This window comes from Dreissena polymorpha, chromosome 2, assembly GCF_020536995.1.
Source record: "Dreissena polymorpha isolate Duluth1 chromosome 2, UMN_Dpol_1.0, whole genome shotgun sequence".
Lineage (NCBI taxonomy): Eukaryota > Metazoa > Mollusca > Bivalvia > Myida > Dreissenidae > Dreissena > Dreissena polymorpha.
Window position 1 is genome coordinate 81,047,844 of NC_068356.1, and position 25,565 is coordinate 81,073,408.

Sequence of the window (25,565 nt, forward strand, 5' to 3'; positions counted from 1 at the left end):
AGGCCGTTGTTTACACCGCAATGTCAAGGGCAGGCAAATTCAAACACTGAAAACATTTGAGCCGTGCTCTTGGAAAAACGGGGCTTAATGCATGCGCGTAAAGTGTCGTCCCAGATTAGCCTGTGCATTTCTCACAGGCTATTCATAAACGACATTTTGCGCTTGTATTGTATTTTTCCTGTAAGGGGAGTCGCTTGTTACCGAAAATCGATTTTGGGCGGAAAGTGTCGTCACTTATTAGCCTGTGCGGACTGCAAGGGCTTATCTTGGACACTTTTCACACGCGAGGTTCATTTATTTTATTTCCATCAAATTCAACTGAAGTTTGCATCGAGAAATTCATCTTCGGAGTTGATGCCTTTGTTACAATCTTTGTGCTTTGAATAGTTTTCCATCCTGTTATAACAAACACAAGTTTTCCCCACGTTTTCACCTCGTCGTTTGCATCATTATACTCATAGAATATTTAAACGAAGACATTGATGCCACAAATCGTCAACGATGCGAGCTAATAACACGCTAATAAAGTATAATGCATTTGTTAAATTTTAATCAGATCAAAGTTAACAACAGGTTTGTGACACAAAATAGCAAGATTGCCTGATAGGAAGGATCGCGAGCATCACATACATTTTTCACTGTCGAGTTCCGCACAAATTTTATGTCGCTATTTGCTCATCAGCTGCACATTGACATAACAATGCACCGCCATTGTAGGTCATTGTGCGTAATAATCTAACAAAACTAACAAAAGGGATGAATATCAATTACTTAAGATCCAAAAAACTGTATCCGTCTCAAAATGTAACCGTAAATAACGTGAAAGTCAAAGTACGATAGCGTTGATACATCGTCAGTGCTTGCAGACAATTGTTTGATGTCGTCTGCACTGAGGAGTAGTGATGCTTGACTATAGTTACCATGGTCAACCTTAATTCTAAGCGCGATCAGACGTTAGTTTGATGTCGTCTTCACTCACGGTCACTGTGATTTTTGTTCCGCCTGTTTTTTGCGTGCGTTGCAATATTGGAAATCTATGACTGGATTACCGATGATCAATAAATTGCTACGACAGCGTATTTTGTCCGCACTGGTCGTAATATAAGGCTGGGAGTGATGTCACCATGTATTTGCGCCGTGGAGACTATTGCTGTAACTGCGCGGATTAAGATGCAGAATCACATTGACTTTACAGGTGTATTACTTGATGATTTTAACGGTGTAGGTAAATAAGTCCGTATTTGGTGATACAGACTGTAAAGTTTATTGCTGTTGTTTTGATTTATCGACGTATTGATGATTATATAATTATGGTATTGTATTATTTATGGTAGTCATCGACACGCGATCACCACCTGTTCACCATCACTGGTATTCGCACGTTTAACCCTTTACCACTCAGAAACGTATGTTGACGAATTCGTAGTCCCTTATATAGTTAATTTAATTACATACTTTTCCTAATAGATTCATGTTTTATTTCTAGCCCTTAGATACTGATGAGCAGCAAACAGCATAAAACCTGAACAGACTGCGAGTTACTCGCAGGCTGTTCTGGTTTAATGCTGTTTGCACATAGCCATTTTCACTTTGCTTCTGAAAGGGAAATGGATAATGAAAGAAGTGAACACTGTCAGCATAAACAGATAAACGGAAAAAAAACATAATTAATGTTCACTTGCTCGAATCGATGAACCAACTTAATTTTCTGTCATTATACAGATATGGTTGTTAACTTAATGTTGAAAGATAAACGACATATTAACAATTGTAGTGTTTATGCGTCACATATCTGACACAACGCCGTTCAAAGCGTATGAAGAGCTCAGAAAATTGGCGGCTGTAAATAAATAAGCCGTGCTCTGGCAAAACGGGTCTTAATGCATGAGCGTAGTAAAGTGTCGTCCTATTTTAGCTTGTGCAGTTTGCATTTCCAAAAGTACATGTATTTATTTGAGCCAAGTCGGTTAACCACTTGTTTGTTACATTTCTTCGTTCGTCTGTCAATGCTTATTTCATAAGGTTATCTCTATATTTAGTATGAAGTCTTTAGTTTTCTTTGTGCATAGCCACACGTGGGCAGTGGCATTAGTCATCGAATCAGGCATTATGTGCTTATGTCACTGCCCTCGCACGATTTATGATTATCAGCTTACTTGTTTTGTTAACCTGTTTATGTGCTATTTGTTGCTGCTTTGTGTTCTTGACTGACGCCTGTATCAAGTGCCATCGCTAGTGCATGGTTACCCTAATAGGACCGAATTCGCGCATCTTCGTACTTCGGAAGTTTTGTCGTGGATGACGATGTGCAACTCTTGATTGAATAGCCATCATGCAATTCACGAGGTCGCTGCGTTAACGCCCATCCATGTTGCATAGTGTCTGAATTGTGCGAATGATCGACACGATATCATTAGCCTCGATCTGGGAAAAAGGCATAATGTGTGTGCGTTCAGTGTCTTCCATGGGTAGTCGTGCAATCCGCACAGTCTAATCAGGTACGACACTATATTCCCTTGTCTGAAATTTTTCGTGTAAAGGTAGGATCTTCTAAACGAACATCCGGTCTAGGCGTTAAGTGTCGTCCATGTCGTCCATGATAAGTCTAGGCGTTAAGTGTCGTTCATGTCGTCCATGATAAGTCTAGGCGTTAAGTGTCGTTCATGTCGTCCATGATAAGTCCAGGCGTTAAGTGTCGTCCATGTCGTCCATGATAAGTCTAGGCGTTAAGTGTCGTCCATGATAAGTCTAGACGTTAAGTGTCGTCCATGATAAGTCTAGGCGTTAAGTGTCGTCCATTATAAGCCTGTGTGGAGTTCACGCCTTAACTTGATTTTCGCTTAGAAGAGGCTTTCTTTAAACGAATAATATCATTAAAGCGGACATTGTCGCCCCTAGTAAGTATGTGCGAACTGCACAGGCTAATCTGAAACGACACTTTACGCACGTGATATATGCATGGGTTTCTTAGGGCAAGGCTCATCTTTATTATTCCCATCCAAAATAACAGTTTTCATTGTTCGGAGTATTTCTTCTCTGAATCAATGTCTTCGTTAGAATTTTTGCGATAAATCTTGTTATATCAAACAAAAGTTGTCATCACTATTTCACATCGTCGTTTGCGTCATTTACAACTGTTATAAATGTGATGCATCGCTTGGAACCTTTAAGTTTAGTTAGATCAGTGATTATTACAGCATTGTTGTACGAAAAAGATTGATAACATCTTTAAAAAATGTTTCTGTAGACGTCAGTCAGAGTCGTGAGCATGATATATTTTCAAATGTATTGTTCGCACAATTCTTTATGGCGTTATTTACTCGTCAGCTGTGCATTTGCATTAAAGTGCATTGCCATTTTAAGGCATTGTGCGTAACAATCTTGCAAAAGATATCAATTATATAAAAGCCGCAAAACTATACTCGAACGAAACATTATGATTATTTGCCCCAAAATCCGCATGCTGATAAAATAAGCTTTGCTTGCTAGGAACATACGTTCATATTGCAGTGAGCTTTATGCTGTTTAGGTTGGAGTTTTTTTCCCAGCTTTTTAACAAAGTTCAAATCCTTTTTACAAGAATGGTGTACAGTGGGCGGCTTGGCGGCGTCAAACAAGTGTTTTCCGGTCGATAACCTTAGTGTGCATTGATCAATCTAAATGAAACTTTGGGTATAGCAAGCATGTATTGCAACCTTTGAGAGATTCCTTTGTACCGCGCGGTTTCAGATGCAGAATCAAATTGATTATACAGGTGAATACATTGTGGAGTTTTAACGATATACATGTATGAAAGAAGTCCGAAGTTTGGGGAGACAGACTATAATGCTGATGGTAGTTGTTATGTAGAATCGACGTATCGATAACTATATATTGTGTTTGCTTATTTCTGGCAGTCGTTGACACCCGTGTACCACCTGTTCACCATCACTCAGATTCGCAGTGAATAAAATAATGTTTACTTAAAATATTAAAGGAGACAACAACACACTTATTGAACCATTGCGCGAATCAATGAAGCAACTGGATGCCTTACATTATATTGTTGTTTTTAGTGAACGTTTTTAGAACACCGACCTGTTTACAGATGAAGTAAATGTTTATGTGTTACGTATCTCACCCCACGGCATTCAAATCGTGATATTCATCGTAACAAGGGCAACGTAGCTTGGCGCCTGTAATTTAATGCTTTATTTCAGTCTTTCCGCGGTTAAGACACAGCTTTGTGGAGCTTTGTCGACGAGGTATAGGATTACATACAGTGAGGTTTGTTTGCTTAGTAAATCGGCCAAGAAGCAAGCATTCACATTTGACCGGTTATTAATCGGACAGCGTTATATATGCGATTGCACTATGATACTGACTATGTGTCTGTTCACAGCATTTTGTTTGTCGGCCAAAGCGATTTGCGTCTGTGTGCAACATTTGGCCAGCCATTACGCTCTGTGTCTGTGTGCAACATTTGGCCAGCCATTACGCTCTGTGTCTGTATCCAACATTTGGCCAGCCATTACGCTCTGTGTCTGTATCCAACATTTCTTTGTGCAAGCCATTACGCTGTGTCGGTGTTCAACATTTCGTTTTGTCGACATTTCGCTATGCTCCATTGTGCTACATTTCGTTGTGTCGATCATTAAGCTATGTGTCTCTGTTCAACATTTTGTTGTTTCGGTAATTAAGCCATATGTCTCTGTGCAACATTTCGTTGTGTCGCCCACTAAGCTATGTGTCTGTGTGCAACATTTCGTTGTGTCGGCCATTTAGCTATGCGTCTCTGTGCAACATTTCGTTGTGTCGGTCATAAAGCTATGTGTATGTGTGCAACAATTCACTGTGTCTAAAATGGCGCCATGCCTTTGTATGCAACTTTTCATTGAACCAACCATATCGCCATTTGTGATGGTGCGACATTTCGGCGTGTTTGTCATTGCGCCTTTTTTATTTTGGGGGCAAAAATGTCCTTGTGTCGCCTCATACTGTTCACCATTTCGTTTTGTTTATAATTCTTTAACATTTCGTTCAACCGGTCATTTTGCTATGCTATTTCGCACTTGTCTGTGTGCAACATTGTGCTGCGTTATTACGCTATTAAAATTTTGTCGTGGTGCAACATTTCTTCTCGTTATGCTATTTGGTATTTGTCTTGGGGCATATTTTCTTTGTGCTAAGTTATTGCGATATTTATCTAGGTTCAGCATTTGGTTGTGCTATAATATTGCGCTATTCGTTTTGGTGCAACATTTCGGTGTGTTTTATTTTATTTTCATTATATTACGCTATTTTTTCTCGCTGAAACATTTTGTTGTGCTATGTTATTGCGATGTTTGTCTTGGTGCTACAGTTAGTGTGCTATTTTATTGCTCCATTTGTCTTAGTACAACATATCGTTGTGCTATGTTACTGCGCTGTTGTCTTGGTGCAATAATTCGTTTTGCATTTTTTATAGCATTACCGGTATGTGTAATTGTTCAATATTTCGTTGTGCTCACCATCGCGCTTTTTGTTTGCGTACAACATTTCGCCGTGCTCCTCATAGCGCAATGTATCAGTGTGTAGTATTCCGAGATGCACTTCATTGCTTTATGTGTCTGCATGTATTATTTCTTTTGCTGCTCGTTGCGCTATGTGTATTTGGGAGACATTTTTGCAGTGATATTCGTTGCGAAATGTGTTTTTGGGAGACATTATGCAGTGCTGCTCGTTGCGCTATATGTCTTCGGGAGATATTGTGCAGTGCTCCTCATTGCTCTATGTGTCTTCATGAGACATTTTGCAGTGCTCCTCGTTGCACTATGTGACTGCAGGAGACAATTTGCAGTGCTCCTAGTTGCGATATGTGTCTTTATAAGACATTTTGCAGTGCTCCTAGTTGCGCTATGTGTTTTCATGTAACATTTTGCAGTGGTCCTCGTTGCACTATGTGTCTTCATGAGACATTTTGCAGTGCTCCTAGTTGCGCTTTGTGTCTTCATGAGGCATTTTGCAGTGCTCCTCGTTGCGATATTTGTCTTTATGAGACATTTTGCAGTGCTCTTCGTTGCGCTATTTGTCTTCATTAGACATATTTTGGTGCTCCTCGTTGCGATACGTGTTTTCATGAGACATTTTGCAGTGCCCCTCGTTGCGCTATGTGTCTTCATTAGACATTTTGCAGTGCTCCTAGTTGCGCTTTGTGTCTTCATGAGACATTTTGCAGTGATCTTCGTTGCGCTTTGTGTCTTCATGAGACATTTTGCAGTGGTCCTCGTTGCGCTTTGTGTCTTCATGAGACATTTTGCGGTGGTCCTCGTTGCGCTTTGTGTCTTCATGAGACATTTTGCAGTGGTCCGCATGTGTCTTTATGAGACATTTTTCGATGCTCCTCGTTGCGCTATGTCTCTTCATGAGACATTGTGCAGTGCTCTTCGTTGCGCTATGTGTCTTCATGAGACATTTTGCGGTGGTCCTCGTTGCGCTATTTGTCTGCATGAGACATTTCGCAGTGCTCCTCGTTGCGCTATGTGTCTTCGTGAGACATTTTTCAGTGTGTCTCGTTGCGCTATGTGTCTTCGTTAGACATTGTGCAGTGCACCTCGTTGCGCTATGTGTCTTCATGAGACATTGTGCAGTGCCCTTCGTTGCGCTATGTTTCTTCATGAGACTTTCAGACATTTTGCAGTGCTCCTCGTTGTGCGATGTGTCTTCATGAGACATTTTGCAGTGTTTCTCGTTGCGCTATATGTCTTCATTAGACATTGTGCAGTGCTCCTCGTTGCGCTGTGTCTTCATGAGACATAGTGCAGTGCTCTTCGTTGCGCTATGTGTCTTCATGAGACATTTTGCAGTGCTCCTTGTTGCGCTATGTGTCTTCATTAGACAATGTACAGAGCTCCTTGTTGCGCTATGTGTTTTCATGAGCCATTTTGCAGTGCTCCTCGTTGCGTTATGTATCTTCATGAAACATTATTCGGTGCTCCTCGTTGAGCTATGTGTCTTCATGAGACATGTTGCAGTGCTCCTCGATGCGATATGTGTCTTCATTAGACATTTTTCGGTGGTCCTCGTTGCGCTATGTGTCTTCATGAGACATTTTGCAGTGCTCCTTGTTGTGCTATGTGTCTTTATTAGACATTGTTCGGTGCTCCTCGTTGCGCTTTGTGTCTTCATGAGCCATTTTGCAGTGCTCCTCGTTGCGCTATGTGTCTTCATGAAACATTATTCGGTGCTCCTCGTTGCGCTATGTGTCTTCATGAGACATGTTGCAGTGCTCCTCGTTGCGATATGTGTCTTCATTAGACATTTTCGGTGGTCCTCGTTTCGCTATGTGTCTTCATGAGATATTTTGCGGTGCTCTTCGTTGCGCTGTGTCTTCATGAGGCATGTTGCAGTGCTCTTCGTTGCGCGGTGTCTTCATGAGACATGTTGCAGTGCTCTTCGTTGCGATATGTGTCTTCATTATACATTTTTCGGTGGTCCTCGTTGCGCTATGTGTCTTCATGAGACATTTTGCGGTGCTCTTCGTTGCGCTATGTGTCTTCATTACACATTTTGCAGTGGTTCTCTTTGCGATATGTGCCTTCATGAGACATTTTGCAGTGTTCCTCGTTGCGCTATGCGTCTTCATGAGACATTTTGCGGTGGTCCTCGTTGCGCTATAAGCCTTCATAAGACATTTTGCAGTGTTCCTCGTTGCGCAATGTGTCTTCATGAGACATTTTGCGGTGGTCCTCGTTGCGCTATGTGTCTTCATGAGACATTTTACAGTGTTCCTCGTTGCGCAATGTGTCTTCATTAGCCTTTTTTGCATGGCTCCTCGTTGCGATATGTGTCTTCATGAGACATTGTGCGGTGGTCCTAGTTGCCCTATGTGTCTTCATGAGATATTATTCGGTACTCCTTGTTGCGCAATGTGTCTTCATTAGCCTTTTTTGCAGTGCTCCTTGTTGCGCTATGTGTCTTCATGAGACATTTTGTTGTGGTCCTCGTTGCCCTATGTGTCTTCATTAGCCATTTTTCGGTTCTCCTCGTTGCGGAATGTGTCTTCATTAGCCTTTTTTGCAGTGCTCCTCTTTGCGCTATGTGTCTTCATGAGACATTTTGCGGTGGTCGTCGTTGCGCTATGTGTCTTCATGAGTCATTTTGCGGTGCTCCTTGTTGCTCTATGTGTTTTCATGAGACATGTTTCGGTGCTCCTCGTTGCGCTATGTGTCTTCATGAGATATTTCGAGTCGCTCCTCGTTGCGCTATTTATATTATTATGCACACAAAAAAATTCCAATGACCACTGCACTGTTTCTTGCCACCCGTTCTTGCTTTTACTTTTATTCTCACCCTGACCTGTCGATCGTCCTCTGTCTGTCTGTACGGTCAGTTGAACTTATTTATATTGACCACCAGGTGTCGCAATAATTGTAAACCCTACCAACAAATTATACTAGTAAATAGATGGACGTACATCCATCGTCTTTTATTAATAAACAATAACGTAAATTAGGAAAAAAGTGAAATACGTACCAACACGTGTTTTGTTTATCTTATCCTTCTTTTAATCAGTACATGTATGGTGATTGCATAGAATACAACACTTGCGGATTTAAGTTTCTGTTTCTTGTTAATGCCACTAATGACATTGCGCCCATACAATTAAACATACGGATATACTAGGACAGTGCCTCGTAAACATAATACATGCTATCTTCCAGTCGTTTTGAACATTATAATGCTATCTATCCGTCGTTCTGTGGTACTTTTTGAAACGGTACGTTGAACTATCCGCATCATCCAATTTACCAGAAAGGGAATGTGCAGAGGCTGTTTGCAAATTGGTGACAATATGTTGAATTTAAAAACCAATTAGGTTTATAAAATAATGTAAATGGGCCGTGCTCTGTGAAAAAGTGGTTTAATGCATGTGCGTTAAGAATTATCCCAGGGTAGGCTGTGCAATCCACACAGGCTAATCAGTGACGACACTTTCCGCCTAAACTGGATTTTTACAAAGAAGAAGCTTTGTTTAAACGAAAAATATAATAAAAGCGGAAAATGCTGTCCCAGATTAGCATGTGCCGACTGCACAGGCTAATCTGGGACGACTCTTTACCGCACATGCATTAAACACCATTTTTGCATAGCACGGCTCAAACACTTTATGAATCACCATTCTCTTTCTTTCTATGATATAATGGCGAAACTAAGGTGCTAAAAGTAAAAAGAAACTATAGTTTTGGAGTAGTAAATGATGGAAATAAAATAATTGTATAACATGTTTTCGTGATATAGTTATCATTTATCTATGAATGTGAATACAAATGAAGCAGATGTACAGGTATTTACATGTCGAACTCCTGGGTGTTTAAGACAAAAACTAACACAGAGACTCAAACGTCCTTGAACGAAGTATTATGGTTCCTTTTAGACAATACTTGGCTTTGATTTACCTTTTTGTTATAACCGTAAACACTCGCTTACATGTACTTGAAACGTTGCTCGACTAACTTACACCACGGCATGAAACTGAAACGGATCATTTTAAGTGTTTTACGATTAGGTAATGTGCGTATACAGCTGTTAACATATGCGAAAACTCTACCTTTTTAGTCTAAACTGAGTGATGTTCACGTAATATTTATTTGATTTTTTATATTTATTAACATTAATCACTTTATTAATTCACGTGCTTGTTTTATGTTATATGTATTCGTTATCGTTTTCTTAGCTGTTTCATGAACTCCAAAGTTAAACCGCAACTAGTCTGAATTCTGTACTCTACATTCACACAGAGTCACTGTCGTCATGCTGGACATTCTGTACTCTACATTCACACAGAGTCACTGTCGTCATGCTGGACATTATGTACTCTACACTCACACAGAGACACTGTCGTCATGCTGGACATTCTGTACTCTACATTCACACAGAGACACTGTCGTCGTGCTGGACATTCTGTACTCTACATTCACATAGAGACAATGTCGTCATGCTGGGCATTCTGTACTCTACATTCACAGAGACACTGTCGTCATGCTGGACATTCTGTACTCTACATTCACACAGAGACACTGTCGTCATGCTTGACATTCTGTACTCTACATTCACACAGAGACACTGTCGTCGTGCTGGACATTCTGTACTCTACATTCACACAGAGTCACTGTCGTCATGCTGGACATTCTCCTACTCTACATTCACACAGAGTCATGCTGGATATTCTGTACTCTACATTCACACAGAGTCATGCTGGACATTCTGTACTCTACATTCTCACAGAGACACTGTCGTCATGCTGGACATTCTGTACTCTACATTCAGAGCTCCAGATAAGGGGCGTATTTTCGTAATTACGAATTATTTTCAAGTCCGTTACGTATTTATTTTAAAATCTTGTCGTACCATTAAGAATTACAAAATCAAGTTACGAATATTATTTTTACATCGGTTCGTATCGATTTTTATTAAGTTCTTTTCGCGTGTTAAAGATATTTGCGGTGCTTATATAGAATGGTTATCGGGTTTGTTTAAGAAAGCGCATTTTTTTCCAATAAAAGCGGCTTATACAGCCTATCTGTCAAAAAACAATGGCAGCGCCTAGAGAGCGTCCTAAAAAACTGCAAAGCGTCCAAAAACACGCTTTTAACATATTGTACGCAAAGTGAGCCGAAGTTAAATGTTTAGAAAGACATTATAGAAAAGATCTTATACGATGTTGTATGTTCAGTTGCCGACACATTCGGAAAAGCTAAACAAAAACGCGACACGACGGGTCCAAACTTAAACACAAAAAAATATTGAACAAGTGGAAGGGACAAGTCCCGTGGCTAATCGTTGAAAAGATTGAAGGGGAGACCCGTTTTAAATGTGAAATATGTAAAAATTCATCTAAGGCATGCAATCTAAGCACAGTTTGGGCATATGAAGGTATTGGAAAAATAAAATTGTATAATACTGAAAAGACACTGTTGAACTCGTATAAATAAAGTTGCTGGTATGTTTATTTTGATTTTTTTGCATGAAAATAACCATTATTATTTATTTTAAGGTCATTTAGAAAAAATAAACATTATTTTCCAAAACTTAGTAGTAACGTTAAAAATAAAATTTCAGAGTTAAGAATTCTTTTTGAAAATCTGGTAGTAATTTAAGAATTTCACAAAACCTTATCTGGAGCTCTGTACATTCACACAGAGACACTGTCGTCGTGCTCTACATTCTGTACTCTACATTCACACAAAGACACTGTCGTCATGCTGAACATTCTGTTCTCTGCATTCACACAGAGACACTGTCGTCGTGCTGGACATTCTGTACTCTACATTCACACAGAGACACTGTCGTCGTGCTGGACATTTTGTACTCTACATTCACACAGAGACACTGTCGTCATGCTGGACAGTCTGTACTCTACATTCACACAGAGACACTGTCGTCGTGCTGGACATTCTGTACTCTACATTCACACAGAGTCACTGTCGTCATGCTGGACATTATCCTACTCTACATTCACACAGAGTCATGCTGGATATTCTGTACTCTACATTCCTACAGAGTCATGCTGGACATTCTGTACTCTACATTCTCACAGAGACACTGTCGTCATGCTGGACATTCTGTACTCTACATTCACACAGAGACACTGTCGTCGTGCTCTACATTCTGTACTCTACATTCACACAAAGGCACTTTCGTCATGCTGAACATTCTGTACTCTGCATTCACACAGAGACACTGTCGTCATGCTGGAAATTCTGTACTCTACATTCACACAGAGACACTGTCGTCGTGCTCTACATTCTGTACTCTACATTCACACAAAGGCACTTTCGTCATGCTGAACATTCTGTACTCTGCATTCACACAGAGACACTGTCGTCATGCTGGAAATTCTGTACTCTACATTCACACAGAGTCACTGTCGTCGTGCTGGACATTCTGTACTCTACATTCACACAGAGACACTGTCGTCGTGCTGGACATTCTGTACTCTACATTCACACAGAGACACTGTCGTCATGCTGGATAGTCTGTACTCTACATTCACACAGAGACACTGTCTTCATGCTGGACATTATGTACTTTACATTCACACAGAGACACTGTCGTCATGCTGGACATTCTGTACTCTTCATTCACACAAAGACACTGTCGTCATGCTGGATATTCTGTACTCTGAATTCACACAGAGACACTGTCGTCATGCTGGACATTCTGTACTCTGCATTCACACAGAGACACTGTCGTCATGCTGGACATTCTGTACACTGCATTCACACAGAGACACTGTCGTCATGCTGGACATTCTGTACTCTACATTCACACAGAGACACTGTCGTCATGCTGGACATTCTGTACTCTACATTCACACAGAGACACTGTCGTCATGCTGTACATTCTGTACTCTACATTCACACAGAGTCACTGTCGCCATGCTGGACATTCTGTACTCTGCATTCATACAGAGACATTGTCGTCATGCTGGACATTCTGTCCTCTATATTCACACAGAGTCACTGTCGTCATGCTTGACATTCTGTTCTCTACATTCACACAGAGTCACTGTCGTCGAGCTAGACATTCTGTACTCTACATTCACACAGAGACACTGTCGTCGTGCTGGACATTCTGTACTCTACATTCACACAGAGACACTGTCGTCATGCTGGACATTCTGTACTCTACATTCACACAGAGACACTGTCGTCATGCTGGACATTCTGTACTCTACATTCACACAGAGTCATGCTGGACATTCTGTACTCTACATTCACACAGAGTCATGCTGGACATTTTGTTCTCTACATTCACACAGAGTCATGCTGGACATTCTGTACCCTACATTCACACAGAGTCATGCTGGACATTCTGTACTCTACATTCACACAGAGTCATGCTGGACATTCTGTACTCTACATTCACACAGAGTCATGTTGGACATTCTGTACTCTACATTCACACAGAGTCATGCTGGACATTTTGTACTCTGCATTCACACAGAATCATGCTAGACATTCTGTACTCTACATTCTCACAGAGTCATGCTGTACATTCTGTACTCTACATTCACACAGAGTCATGCTGGACATTCTGTTCTCTACATTCACACAGAGTCGTGCTGGACATTCTGTACTCTACATTCACACAGAGTCGTGCTGGACATTCTCCTACTCTACATTCACACAGAGTCATGCTGGACATTCTGTACTCTACATTCACACAGAGTCATGCTGGACATTCTGTACTCTACATTCACACAGAGTCATGCTGGACATTCTGTACTCTACATTCACACAGAGTCGTGCTGGACATTCTATACTCTACATTCACACAGAGACGTGCTGGAAATTCTGTACTCTACATTCACACAGAGTCATGCTGGACATTCTGTACTCTACATTCACACGGAGTCGTGCTGGACATTCTCCTACTCTACATTCACACAGAGTCATGCTGGACATTCTGTTCTCTACATTCACACAGAGACATTCTCCTAAGCAGTAGTAGCATAATCGATGTGACGAATTGATGGCATTTACTATATGGGTTGTGCTCAGTAAAAAGAGGGTATAATGCATGTGCGTAAAGTGTCGTCCAAGATTAGCCTGTGCAGTACACACAGGCTAATCAGGGACGACACTTTCCGCTTGTATGGTATATTTTGTCCACAGAAAGTATCTTCTTAGAAAATCCAGTCTAGGCGGAAAGTGTCGTCTCTGATTAACCTGTGCGGACTGCATAGGCTACTCTGGGACGACATTTTACGCTCATGCATTAAAGCCCCATTTTTACAGAGCACGGCTCATATTCATGAAAATAATTTGGATATCCATTTGATATTTATAATTGATATAGTATAATAAATTCATTATTGGAGTACTTGTGCTTCTATATAAATAATGGCGAAACATGTGTGTTCGCTGCTTACGAGTGTCAGTTTATTTAGCTGAAGATGGACGGATAAAAATCGCTCTAATAAATCTGGGCATAATGCATGTGCGTATTGTCATTACATAATGCATGTGCGTAGTGTCATTACATAATGCATGTGCGTAGTGTCATTACATAATGCATGTGCGTAGTGTCATTACATAATGCATGTGCGTAGTGTCATTACATAATGCATGTGCGTAGTGTCATTACATAATGCATGTGCGTAGTGTCATTAGATAATGCATGTGCGTAGTGTCATTACATAATGCATGTGCGTAGTGTCATTACATAATGCATGTGCGTAGTGTCATTACATAATGCATGTGCGTAGTGTCATTACATAATGCATGTGCGTAGTGTCATTACATAATGCATGTGCGTAGTGCCATTACATAATGCATGTGCGTAGTGTCATTACATAATGCATGTGCGTAGTATCATAACATAATGCATGTGCGTAGTGTCATTGACATAATGCATGTGCGTAGTGTCATTACATAATGCATGTGCGTAGTGTCATTACATAATGCATGTGCGTAGTGTCATTACATAATGCATGTGCGTAGTGTCATTACATAATGCATGTGCGTAGTGTCATTACATAATGCATGTGCGTAGTGCCATTACATAATGCATGTGCGTAGTGTCATTACATAATGCATGTGCGTAGTGTCATTACATAATGCATGTGCGTAGTGTCATTACATAATGCATGTGCGTAGTGTCATTACATAATGCATGTGCGTAGTATCATTACATAATGCATGTGCGTAGTATCATTAAATAATGCATGTGCATAGTGTCATAACATAATGCATGTGCGTAGTGTCACATAATGCATGTGCGTAGTGTCATTACATAATGTATGTGCGTAGTGTCATTACATAATGCATGTGCTAAGTGTCATTACATGTGCGTAGTGTAATAACATAATGCATGTGCGTAGTGTCATTGCATCATATTGCATGTGCGTAGTGTCATTACATCATAATGCATGTGCGTAGTGTCATTACATAATGCATGTGCGTAGTATCATTACATAATGCATGTGCGTAGTGTCATTACATAATGCATGTGCGTAGTGTCATTAGATAATGCATGTGCGTAGTATCATTACATAATGCATGTGCGTAGTGTCATTACATAATGCATGTGCGTAGTGTCATTACATAATGCATGTGCGTAGTGTCATTACATAATGCATGTGCGTAGTGTCATTACATAATGCATGTGCGTAGTGTCATTACATAATGCATGTGCGTAGTATCATTACATAATGCATGTGCGTAGTGTCATTACATTTTAGTTTTAGAAGAAGTCTCTTCGTGACGAATATTTATGCCCCCTTCGAAGAATAGGGGGGTATATTGTTTTGCACATGTCGGTCCGTATGTCCGTCCGTCCACCAGATAGTTTCCGGATGATAACTCAAGAACGCTTAGGCCTAGGATCATGAAACTTCATAGGTACATTGATCATGACTCGCAGATGACCCCTATTGGTTTTCAGGTCACTAGGTCAAAGGTCAAGATCACGGTGACCCGAAATAGTAAAATGGGTTCCGGATGATAACTCAATAACGCTTATGCCTAGGATCATGAAACTTCATAGATACATTGATCATGACTCGCAGATGACCCCTATTGATTTTCAGGTCACTAGGTCAAAGGTCAAGGTCACGGTGACCCGAAATAGTAAAATGGTTTTCGGATGATAACTCAAGAACGCTTATGCCTAGGATCATGAAACTACATAGGTACATAGATCATGATTCGCAGATGACCCCTATTGATTTTCAGGTCACTAGGTCAAAGGTCAAGGTCACGGTTACCCGAAATAGTAAAATGGTTTCCGGATGATAACTCAAGAACGCTAATTCCTAGGATCATGAAACTTCATAGGTTCGTTGATCATGACTTGCAGATGACCCCTATTGATTTTCAGGTCACTAGGTCAAAGGTCAAGGACACGGTGATCCGAAATGGTAAAATGGTTTTTGGATGATAACTCAAGAAAGCTTACGCCTAGGATCATGAAACTTCATAGGTACATTGATCATGACTCGCAGATGACCCCTATTGATTTTCAGGTCACAAGGTCAAAGGTCAAGGTCACAGTGCCAAAAAACGTATTCACACAATGGCTGCCACTACAACTGACAGCCCATATGGGGGGCATGCATGTTTTACAAACAGCCCTTGTTACTTGAGTCGGAAAGAGGAGTCCCTGCTCAGCTTTACAAACATGCATTAAGCACTGTTTTCCTAGAACGAGGCTCGTGCTTGGTTCCCACATTTAAGTTCACTGACGTACATAATTCACACTTTCTTTGTTATTCAATATCAATTCATAAGAAATTAAGAGGTTATATTTCGCATACTTGAACAGTGTACGACACATGCAGGCTCAAGTTTGTTCTTGTGATCCACTTAAGTAATGTTAGTGTTTGGTCCTCCCTTGAACGCAAATAAGTAGATACGTGACACAACAAAAGGAAGTATAATGGTTTGATTAAAACTAGTCACAGCCAGAATCTATCATTGACTATAGATTAAAGATTAACAAGGGTGGGCACTGGTACTACATTTATCATCACCATCGGAAGCTATCTGCCAAACCTTAAATACCGTCTGTTGTATTAACTAGTTCGTTAAATTCGTTAATTCACAGCTTAAATAACACTGAAATAAGTGTAAATGCACCTGGTAATTAATTGGAATTGATAATGCACGTGCGTATGTAATTTGTTTAGTCTCGCATTTCCTTTTCGTTTTTTCATTTCGTTCGTTTACAGCTATGTAACAGCTCATACCATCAACCGATATGTAATTGGATTTTGCTTACCTTTAATTTGAAAGGGAAACTTGCGATTATAATGTTGGTACATTTGTAACAAACTAATAACTGGAAAATAAAACATAATGGTTAAAATTATTGTTTTCAAGATAAAATTTAAGTTGATTATCAACGAACATGACGCATTATTTTATATGACTTAAGTTTCATCTGTGCACATCTTTTTGGATCGCCTTTAGTCCGTCGTGCGCAGTCAAAAGTGCGTCGTGCGTCAACATTTCATTCAAACAAAATCCCTAAACGGACAGACAGGTTCTCACAAGACTTCACAGGAATAATCCTTGCGTGACTGTTTTAATTGATCAAATTGTTGCGGCCCGCTGCATATGTAGGTCACCAGAACTAAATATAATTGCTTAAAATAAAATTAAAACATTAAACATTTTCTTCTCTGAAACCTCAATGGTCAGAGATTTAACATCAACATGTGTACATCCAGCGATTTTATCCCTTCTTTATTAAGTACCCGTAAAAGGTAACACTACACAATTCCCAATTGCAGTCTAAAAATTTCCCAAAAAGGAATGAACATTTCGTCAATTTTGTTCCAAAAGTGCATTATCTGCAAGGTAACAATTAAATGAGCACTGACACTAAGCATTTCAAGCCAAAGTGAATGCAAATCAATATTTGAGTTGATTTGTGCTATTGATACCAAGCAATTAAAAAGACCCATGTTTCCGAATTGGGAGATTTCACGAAGCGAATTTTCCCAATTTCAGGGGTTTCAAGCTAATTGTTATGCTCCCTTCAAATTTTTTTTTTGGGGGGGGGGGGGCATAAAGTCGCCGCTTCGTCTGTCCGTCCGTGTGTCCGTCCGTGCACAATATTTGTCCGTGCTATTTCTCAGCAACTAATGACCGGAATTCAATGAAACTTTATGGGAAGCTTCACTACCAAGAGGAGATGTGCATATTATCAGCGGGTTCTGGGTCGGATGATTTTTCACAGAGTTATGGCCCTTTGAAAATTTCCGTTAACTGTACATATAGTGCAATTCTTGTCCGGGCTATTTCTCAGCAACTAATGACCGGAATTCAATGAAACTTTATGGGAAGCTTCACTACCAAGAGGAGATGTGCATATTATCAGCGGGTTCTGGTCGGGTGATTTTTCACAGATGTATGGCCTTTTGAAATTTTCTATTAACTGTACATATAGTGCAATTCTTGTCCGTGCTATTTCTCAGCAACTAATGACCGGAATTCAATGAAACTTTATGGGAAGCTTCACTACCAAGAGGAGATGTGCATATTATCAGCGGGTTCTGGTCGGGTGATTTTTCACAGAGTTATTGCCCTTTGAAATTTTCTATAAAAAATGTTTGTCCCCCAACTACTGTGCCCTAAAGACGTTTCCTTTTATCTGAATATATAGTGCAATATTGTGACAAAAAAACCTTTGGGGAGCATCACCCGTCTCCGACGGTTTCTTGTTCCCAATTGGTATGGTACAGGTACTTTTCCCAATTGGAGAAGAAAAATCGCTGACATCATGTAAAGGTCCTCAACTAAGTTTGTTTAAATTTTGCCACTGGGATCAAACTTGTGTAAATGTTTGCCCTAGGTTCAAAAGTAGCCACGCCTCTGGGGTCTCATGATTGATATATACGTATATGGTGAATTACTTAACCCATTTATGCCTAGCGGACTATCCCATCCATCTAAATTGGATCAATTTATTTCCAAAATTAGGGATGTCTAGTATATTTATTTCTATATTTAGAATATTTCTTACATAAATTCCTTTAAGCAAACAGCGCAGACCCTGATGAGACGCCGCATAATGCGGCGTCTCATTTGGGTCTACGCTGTTTGCAATGTCCTTTTTTCAGGACGAAAGGCATGAATGGGTTAAAAAACACATCCCTAAAACCAAAATATTCAGAGGTGAAATATTTGATGTGAATGAATTGCACTAAAGGTAGACCCACTCCATCTCACCCCCGAAAGTTGGATCGGACGAAAAGCGCTTTTGTAGAAACGATCAGACGTTAACTGCCACAGGTGGTTACGTGTTTTACCATGTCTTCAGATAATACTGTACGCCAGTGTACGGAGATAAAACCATATCAGCTGCATATCTCTATAGCATTAAATTGCATTGGTATTTTTCAGAATACATCACTCGTTCGTGAGTCAACGCGATGATGGTGGATTAGGGGGGACACATCTGTGTGAGTTCGGTGACTTCGTCAAGTGGACATAGGGTCCAGGGGTCAATAGGCTTGATACACACGGTTCGAAGTAGCGGCGACTGGTTCGCTATGCGATGTTTAAGGGGTGTTTCATGACTTGCTACAAGTTTAAAGCTGTTTGCAGGTTTTGATGTGTTTTGCTGATTATATGGATATTGATATACACATAGTTATTGGAGTGCATAAACGATGGGTGTTAAGGATACGTGCCGCTAACAAGCTTAAGTCAAGCTACAGAGCCGTGAATTGATAAAGGTCAAGGCGTGCTTTGATTAACAATTGATCTCATTCTGTGCAATCACAATGTCGGAGGACAAGCGGGTGAAAGAAGTGCTGATCTCAGAGTCAAAGGAAGTGGACGACAAAAATGGGAAATCCAAGGCGAACAATGGCCGCAGAAAGGACTCAGTTTCGAGTGTGGGTTCGGATCAAAGCATCGAGAACCTAATCCCGACCCCTCCTGACGGCGGCTGGGGTTGGGTGGTGGTGTTCGCGTCCCTGTGCAACAACATCATTGTGGACGGCATCGCGTACTCGTTTGGCATCTTCATGCCCGAGTTTGTTCACTATTTCGGCGAGTCGAGAAGCAAAGTGGCCCTGATCGGCTCGCTGCTGTGTGGAACATACTTGTGTACAGGTGAGCTGTGGAGATTAACCCATTTAAGCCTAGTGGACTCTCCCATCCTTCTAAATTGGATCAATTTATTTCCGAAATTAGGGATGTCTAGTATATATATATTTCTATATTTAGAATATTTCTTACAGAAATTCCTATAAGCAAACAGTATGATGCGGCGTCTCATAAGATACGCTGTATCATGCGGCGTCTCATCTGGGTCTACGCTGTTTGCCAAGGCCTTTTTCTAGACGCTAGGCATAAATGGGTTAAGCTAAACATCGATACATTTTGATATATATTTATGGCCCTATATATGTCATAACCAGATTTGATTACAAGTGTTGTATCTCGCAGTAAAGCTATTACTCTATCATTTTGTATGCGCAGCTTGGCATTTGTAGTTGTTTACAGACGTTTACAATAATCTAATGCATTGCACTTATTAAGTTTGGCATCGATATCAAGGCTAGCCCTTATTATTGAGGATTTATCAAGATGCGAGAGTCTATCCATAAACATATTTGAATCGCCGTATCTATTATGTGTATGCTTGAGAATTCTGGTTCTTCATGTACAATACGACTCGTTCTATGCCTGGAAAACAATCCTAAATGTTATTCTAATATTTAATAACCATGATTTCTCTAATCAGCGAAGAAATTTACTGATATACTGAGCAGTTATACCATATTTTATAGGAAGTTTAGTCATTTTCTGAGGTAGTCAGGTAACATTATAATAAAGTTTGAATGCGTTATTTACTGCTTATTGATCTTTAGTTAACTTGTCTAGAAATTGAGTTTAGTAACATCATAATTATAACAGTTTAAGTTATGTATACACAATCAGAGAGCACATTCTCGGGGTCCTATAGATCATTACATCATTAAAAGCTAGTTATTTAATTTCAGTATATGAATAGTGTTAAGTTGCTTACTTATTCACTTAAAGTAAACAACTGACTATGAAAGTGGAAATTTTCGTTTTAGGTCCAATAGTGTCCGGACTGACGAACAAATTCGGATGCCGTCCTGTCGCGATTGCTGGCAGCATCATAGGAACAATCGCCTTCATTCTGGCGCGCTTTTCACCGAACATCAACATCCTCATTCTTACCTATGGGATAATGGGAGGTAGGTTTGGCGCTGAAGCCCGCCCCCTCCCCCCCTCCGAAAGTATTTCAATGGGCGTTAATTTATGCGTATGTTGGAACGTGCATATTCTATTATCAATACATACTTTTTGGAGGATGATTTGTTTTGATTACAGTTTTAAACTATATTTTAGATTACAAATAGATTAATTGATTCAAAAACACGCTTCTTTAAACAAATAGCTTTAATAACTGGTAAATCATGTTTAGCGTCTTATATCGCCAGCAGTCGTTCTACGATATCTCTGCATTGATTTATAAATTGCACTGTCATCAGAACAGCACAATCTGAATGGTATAATAAAGGTTTTAATATCGGCGTGTTCACGACCCGTGTAGCAACTGTAAATCTTTTGAAGGTGTTACGAACTCATGGGTAACGGTTTTGCCAGGTACGTTATACCCCGAGTACGATTATCAGCTTAAATTATGAGGGAAAGTATTTGCTTTGCATAACCTCGACCTTTTAAAGACTTATTCGTGTGTTATACAGATCTGACATGCCAGCTGAGTTATGATATTTTATCTCCAGTTACGTATTCGATACATACACCAACGCCAGAATGTCTAACATAAAGTATGCACACTGATTGAATGTGGTGTGAATTGATAACAAAAAAGTGGCATTTTCTGTAGCATGAACACGTCCACGTTATTATTAGTTTTTGACGCCAAAAATACACTTAAAGAACATAAATGGCTGTATGAAATATTGAGCGTGATAACGAACATAGACTCAGTTGATGAAAATATGCATAACTTGTTAATATAAAATAATTAGTTAAAAATAATACACACGCAAAGTCAATGCATTTTAAGTTTGCATAATCCAATTTCTAAGAGCGAACATTTAATTTACGAGTGAGAACTACCGCCGATATGTCTAGATAAACCGGTATTTATTTCTTAACGAATCAATTTCGAAGAGACTTGCCAATGATACCGCCCCAGAGGGCCAGGTTACCCACAGAACATACATTTCTGAGACCACTGAGGCAAAATACGCTTCATCCGTTGAAAAACTCGGAACCCGGCAATAGGTATCGCAACGGTGATGCCTCGTCATGGCTTTTATTAAGGTTTGTTCGTGCAGTCCGTCCGTCCGTTCAAAATAGTCCTACATCCGTTTCGATCATACATAGTACCGTTACTGTTAGTATCTTCGATAAATAAATGTGAGACAACCGAGCAATTTTACCGTTGATAAAATTGTAGGGAAAAACAACAACACAAAAAACGGGCGTCCAAGAGACGTTATTTATTCATATAAGGCACGAAACGTGCATCGGAAAGGGTATACAAGTATCGCGGTAAGTTACCACGTTGGGATGTTCGGAACATGGTGTCCTCAAATGGGCTCACTCTTGTGTACTTCCACTTACCGGTTATCTGCTTAGCCTTAACCCGGTTATCTGCTTAGCCTTAACGATGATAGATGCATTTTCTATTCGCTATTAATAATCAGGAGCTTGACTCACTTTTCAAGCGTTGCGTAGCTTAGTGTGCGAAAACTCGTTCCTAAGCTGGTTAAACAAGGAAATCGCCAGGACCTTATTGTATTATGCCACTAACAAAACTTTATTTTATTTTACATTTGTTAAATAACATAATTGATGCACATTATTGAAATAAAAGGTTATCGAAAAATTTGATTTATGAAAGAATATTCAACATTAATTGAGTTAAACAGATATTGATGAATAAATTGACGAGCTCTTAATATATTAAAATGAACCTATGTGCGTACTTCAGAATTGTGCGTCATTGGCTTAACATAACCGTGCCTGTATTACCATTTAGATTGGTAATAAAATATTAATTGGACCTTACTCTGTGAAAAAGAGGTTTAATTTAAGCATCTGCGTAAAGTGCCGTCCCATATTAGCCTGTGCAGTCCGCACAGGCTAATCAGGGACGACACTTTCCGCCTTAAGTGGATGTTTGCGATGAAAATACTTTCTTTAAACGAAAAATATCATAGAGCGGGTAGTATCGTCCCCGAATAGCCTGTGTGGACTGCACAGGCTAATATGGGACTGCACTTTACGCACATGCATTAATCCCTTTTTTCACAGAGCACGTTCCAATTGTAGCTGCACCGTTGTGGTCTATAGGTCTCTGGGTCCCAAGTTCAATATTTCAACACTTATTGGAGCGTAACTAAGTCCGAGTGTGGTTTTATGCAAATGCGTCGATAAGTTCCAATGACACGTTGCCACACACCGCGTGTTTAAAATAGAAGATAAAATGTTGTTTTTGCAAGAACGTAGTTTAAGCGGACAGAGCATAAGTCGGTTATAAGTTTTTTATGAAGGCGGGTATTTACCCAGTTAGTGTTGTGGAGGTGCGCGAAAGGACGGCGTTGTTGTCTCCCTTGTCTTTTTTATTTCGTCGTATGCTGGCATTACCCGGTATGTCGTAGACCTTGGAATCCGCAAGCGCGGGCGCAGAAATTCAGTAAAGATGCACATTTTGAAGGACATTAATTTCTATGACTACCGGTAGTTTATTTCATTAATTATGTTTTTTCTTTTGATCTTTCACAATTCCTTTATTTGAATATCATATTGATCATAAATGACTGTCTATTTGTTGTATGCCTAAAATTCAGTCCCTATACAGTTATCGTGTTGACTCTCAACAAGGCAGGGTCCAGCTGCTTTTTAAATTCGCGTGCAATGAATTCAAATTGAATTATAGACGTTAACGTGCGGTTGGGTGCTATATTTGCAAGATCTCGATGATAGTAAGAAACGTAAAATCTTACACCACGTTGTTTTTGCATACTGGTGTTTCAAAGCATGTAAAGAGCTCTTAAACATGTAATTTAATTTAGTAACAGCAAAACATAGTGTGCACTCTCATGAATACTAAACCAGGTATCTCAGGGAAAGTGTTTGCTGTCAAACTGACCGCCGGTATAGGACTGAAATACTGTTGAAAACGGCCAAAAATCAAACTCAGCAAGCAAACAATAAAATTTTGGAGTATAAACAACGGTTTAAACCCCAATACTGTGATTGGCATCGACCGTTCCAAGGCATCGATCCCCTCTTTTCTTCTTTTGTGTTTGTCGATGGATTTTCATGCGCCTTATTGATGGAGAGTTTGCCACTTCTCTTAAAACTTGTGGTGATGAATATATATGGGCCGTGCTATGTAAAAACGGGGTTAAAGTGTGTTCCCAGATTAGCCTGTGTAGTCCGCACAGGCTAATCAGGGACGACACTTTCCGCTTTTATGATATTTTTCGTTTACAGAGAGTCTCGTCTGAGCAAAAATCCAGTTAAGGCGGAAAGTGTCGCCCCTGATTAGCCTGTGCTGACTGCACATGCTAATCTGGGACGACACTTTACGCACATGCATTAAACCCCCTTTTCACAGAGCACGGCTCGTATATTTCCAGTATGTAGCGGTAGTATCTCTGAATTATTTATGTTCAATATTTATGGTGTGTTATATGTGTTGCAGGGTTTGGGTTCGGCATGATATATTTGCCGTCCATCGTCAGTGTCGGCTACTACTTCGAGAAGAAGCGAGCGCTGGCCACCGGAATCGCCGTCTGCGGGTCCGGAGTCGGCACCTTCATCTTCGCGCCCCTGTCACGCTTCCTTTTAGATCAGTTCGACTGGAAGAACGCCATCTTCATCATCGCCGGACTCGTTCTCAACGGGTGCGTGTTCAGCGCCCTCATGCGGCCGCTGGAGCCGACGAAGAAGCCGAGGGACCCGGAAGTTCCGCGGGAGAAGAACATGATGGACCGACTGAAGGAAGAGGCCAGAGCGAAGCGGAAGATCCAGAAAGGGATTACGTCGGAATCTTCTGGAATCGGGCCGACGGACACGACGGATTTCTTGGAGAAAGTAAAAATGGCGAAATTGAATCGCGAGAAAATGATACAGGAGACTGACTCAGATATAGGTTCACTCCCTAGCACGTACTTCGTTAAAGATAAAGGCGGCAATATGGTGCAGCGACAAGATAGTCGTCTTAGCGGCGAGCTCAGACCCACTATACAAAAACTGTCTTTTTCGGACAGAGGTGAAAACGAGAGTCTTCGGTCACCCTCACGGACACCAAGGATCACCCTTACTGAGGACGGGAACGAATTCGATACGGGGTCGGTCGGTCCCGTGTCGCAACAGGATTCGACCCCCGGTACCTCGCCCGTCCACTCTGCGAAATCCCCGCAGAAGGACGAATTTCCCGAATCGCCGTCGATGCGTACGTCGACCACTAGCCAAGACAGCCGGAAACAGAACAAAATTACCTTAACCAATGGGGTCCAGTGCATCGAGATCGATCCCAGCGAGTCTCATCGACGTAACGTCGCCAAGGAGCTTCTTTCACGCGGCGGCGCGTCGCACGCTGGCGGAAGTAAGGCACTAATTTCGGGGTCAATGCGCAGTATTTCCGATAAGGACTATAAACGACCTATGTACAGGAAGGACATATTTTACAGCGGTAGCATCAGAAACATCAACGAGTACAAGTCGCAGCCGGAAATGACGAGTTATATAACCAGCATCACCAGCATTCCGGGTGATCAAGGGGACGGGGATACCCGAGGCGAATCTTTCTGTCACCGGATGTGCCCCTGTCTCCCCAAGCCGGTCGTAGACATCCTGTCGGAGATGCTTGACTTCTCGCTGCTGACGAACGCCGGCTTCATGTTTATCTGCCTGGGGAATGTCTTCGCGATGATCGGGTTCTACGTGCCGTACGTGTTCCTGGTAGATAGGGCAATATTGCTGGGCGTCGAACAAACCAGGGCCTCATTACTGCTGTCTGTGATAGGTCGGTATTCGCGTACTTTAATTCGTCAGTGATCGAGTTAAATT

General features: G+C 40.7%; 1 protein-coding gene across 50 annotated transcripts in view; it reads left to right on the plus strand.

The window, feature by feature from the left end:
* The window catches only part of LOC127867773 (monocarboxylate transporter 14-like), a 53,425-nt gene that overhangs the window by 16,875 nt on the left and 10,985 nt on the right, over positions 1-25,565 (plus strand). For all 50 annotated transcript variants that reach the window (XM_052409165.1, XM_052409177.1, XM_052409158.1 and 47 more), the window contains exons 2-4: positions 18,873-19,589; positions 20,561-20,704; positions 24,196-25,521. In XM_052409165.1, the coding sequence (XP_052265125.1) occupies positions 19,256-19,589; positions 20,561-20,704; positions 24,196-25,521 (1,804 nt within the window). In that variant the 5' untranslated portion in view covers positions 18,873-19,255. The remainder of the gene's footprint in view (positions 1-18,872; positions 19,590-20,560; positions 20,705-24,195; positions 25,522-25,565) is intronic.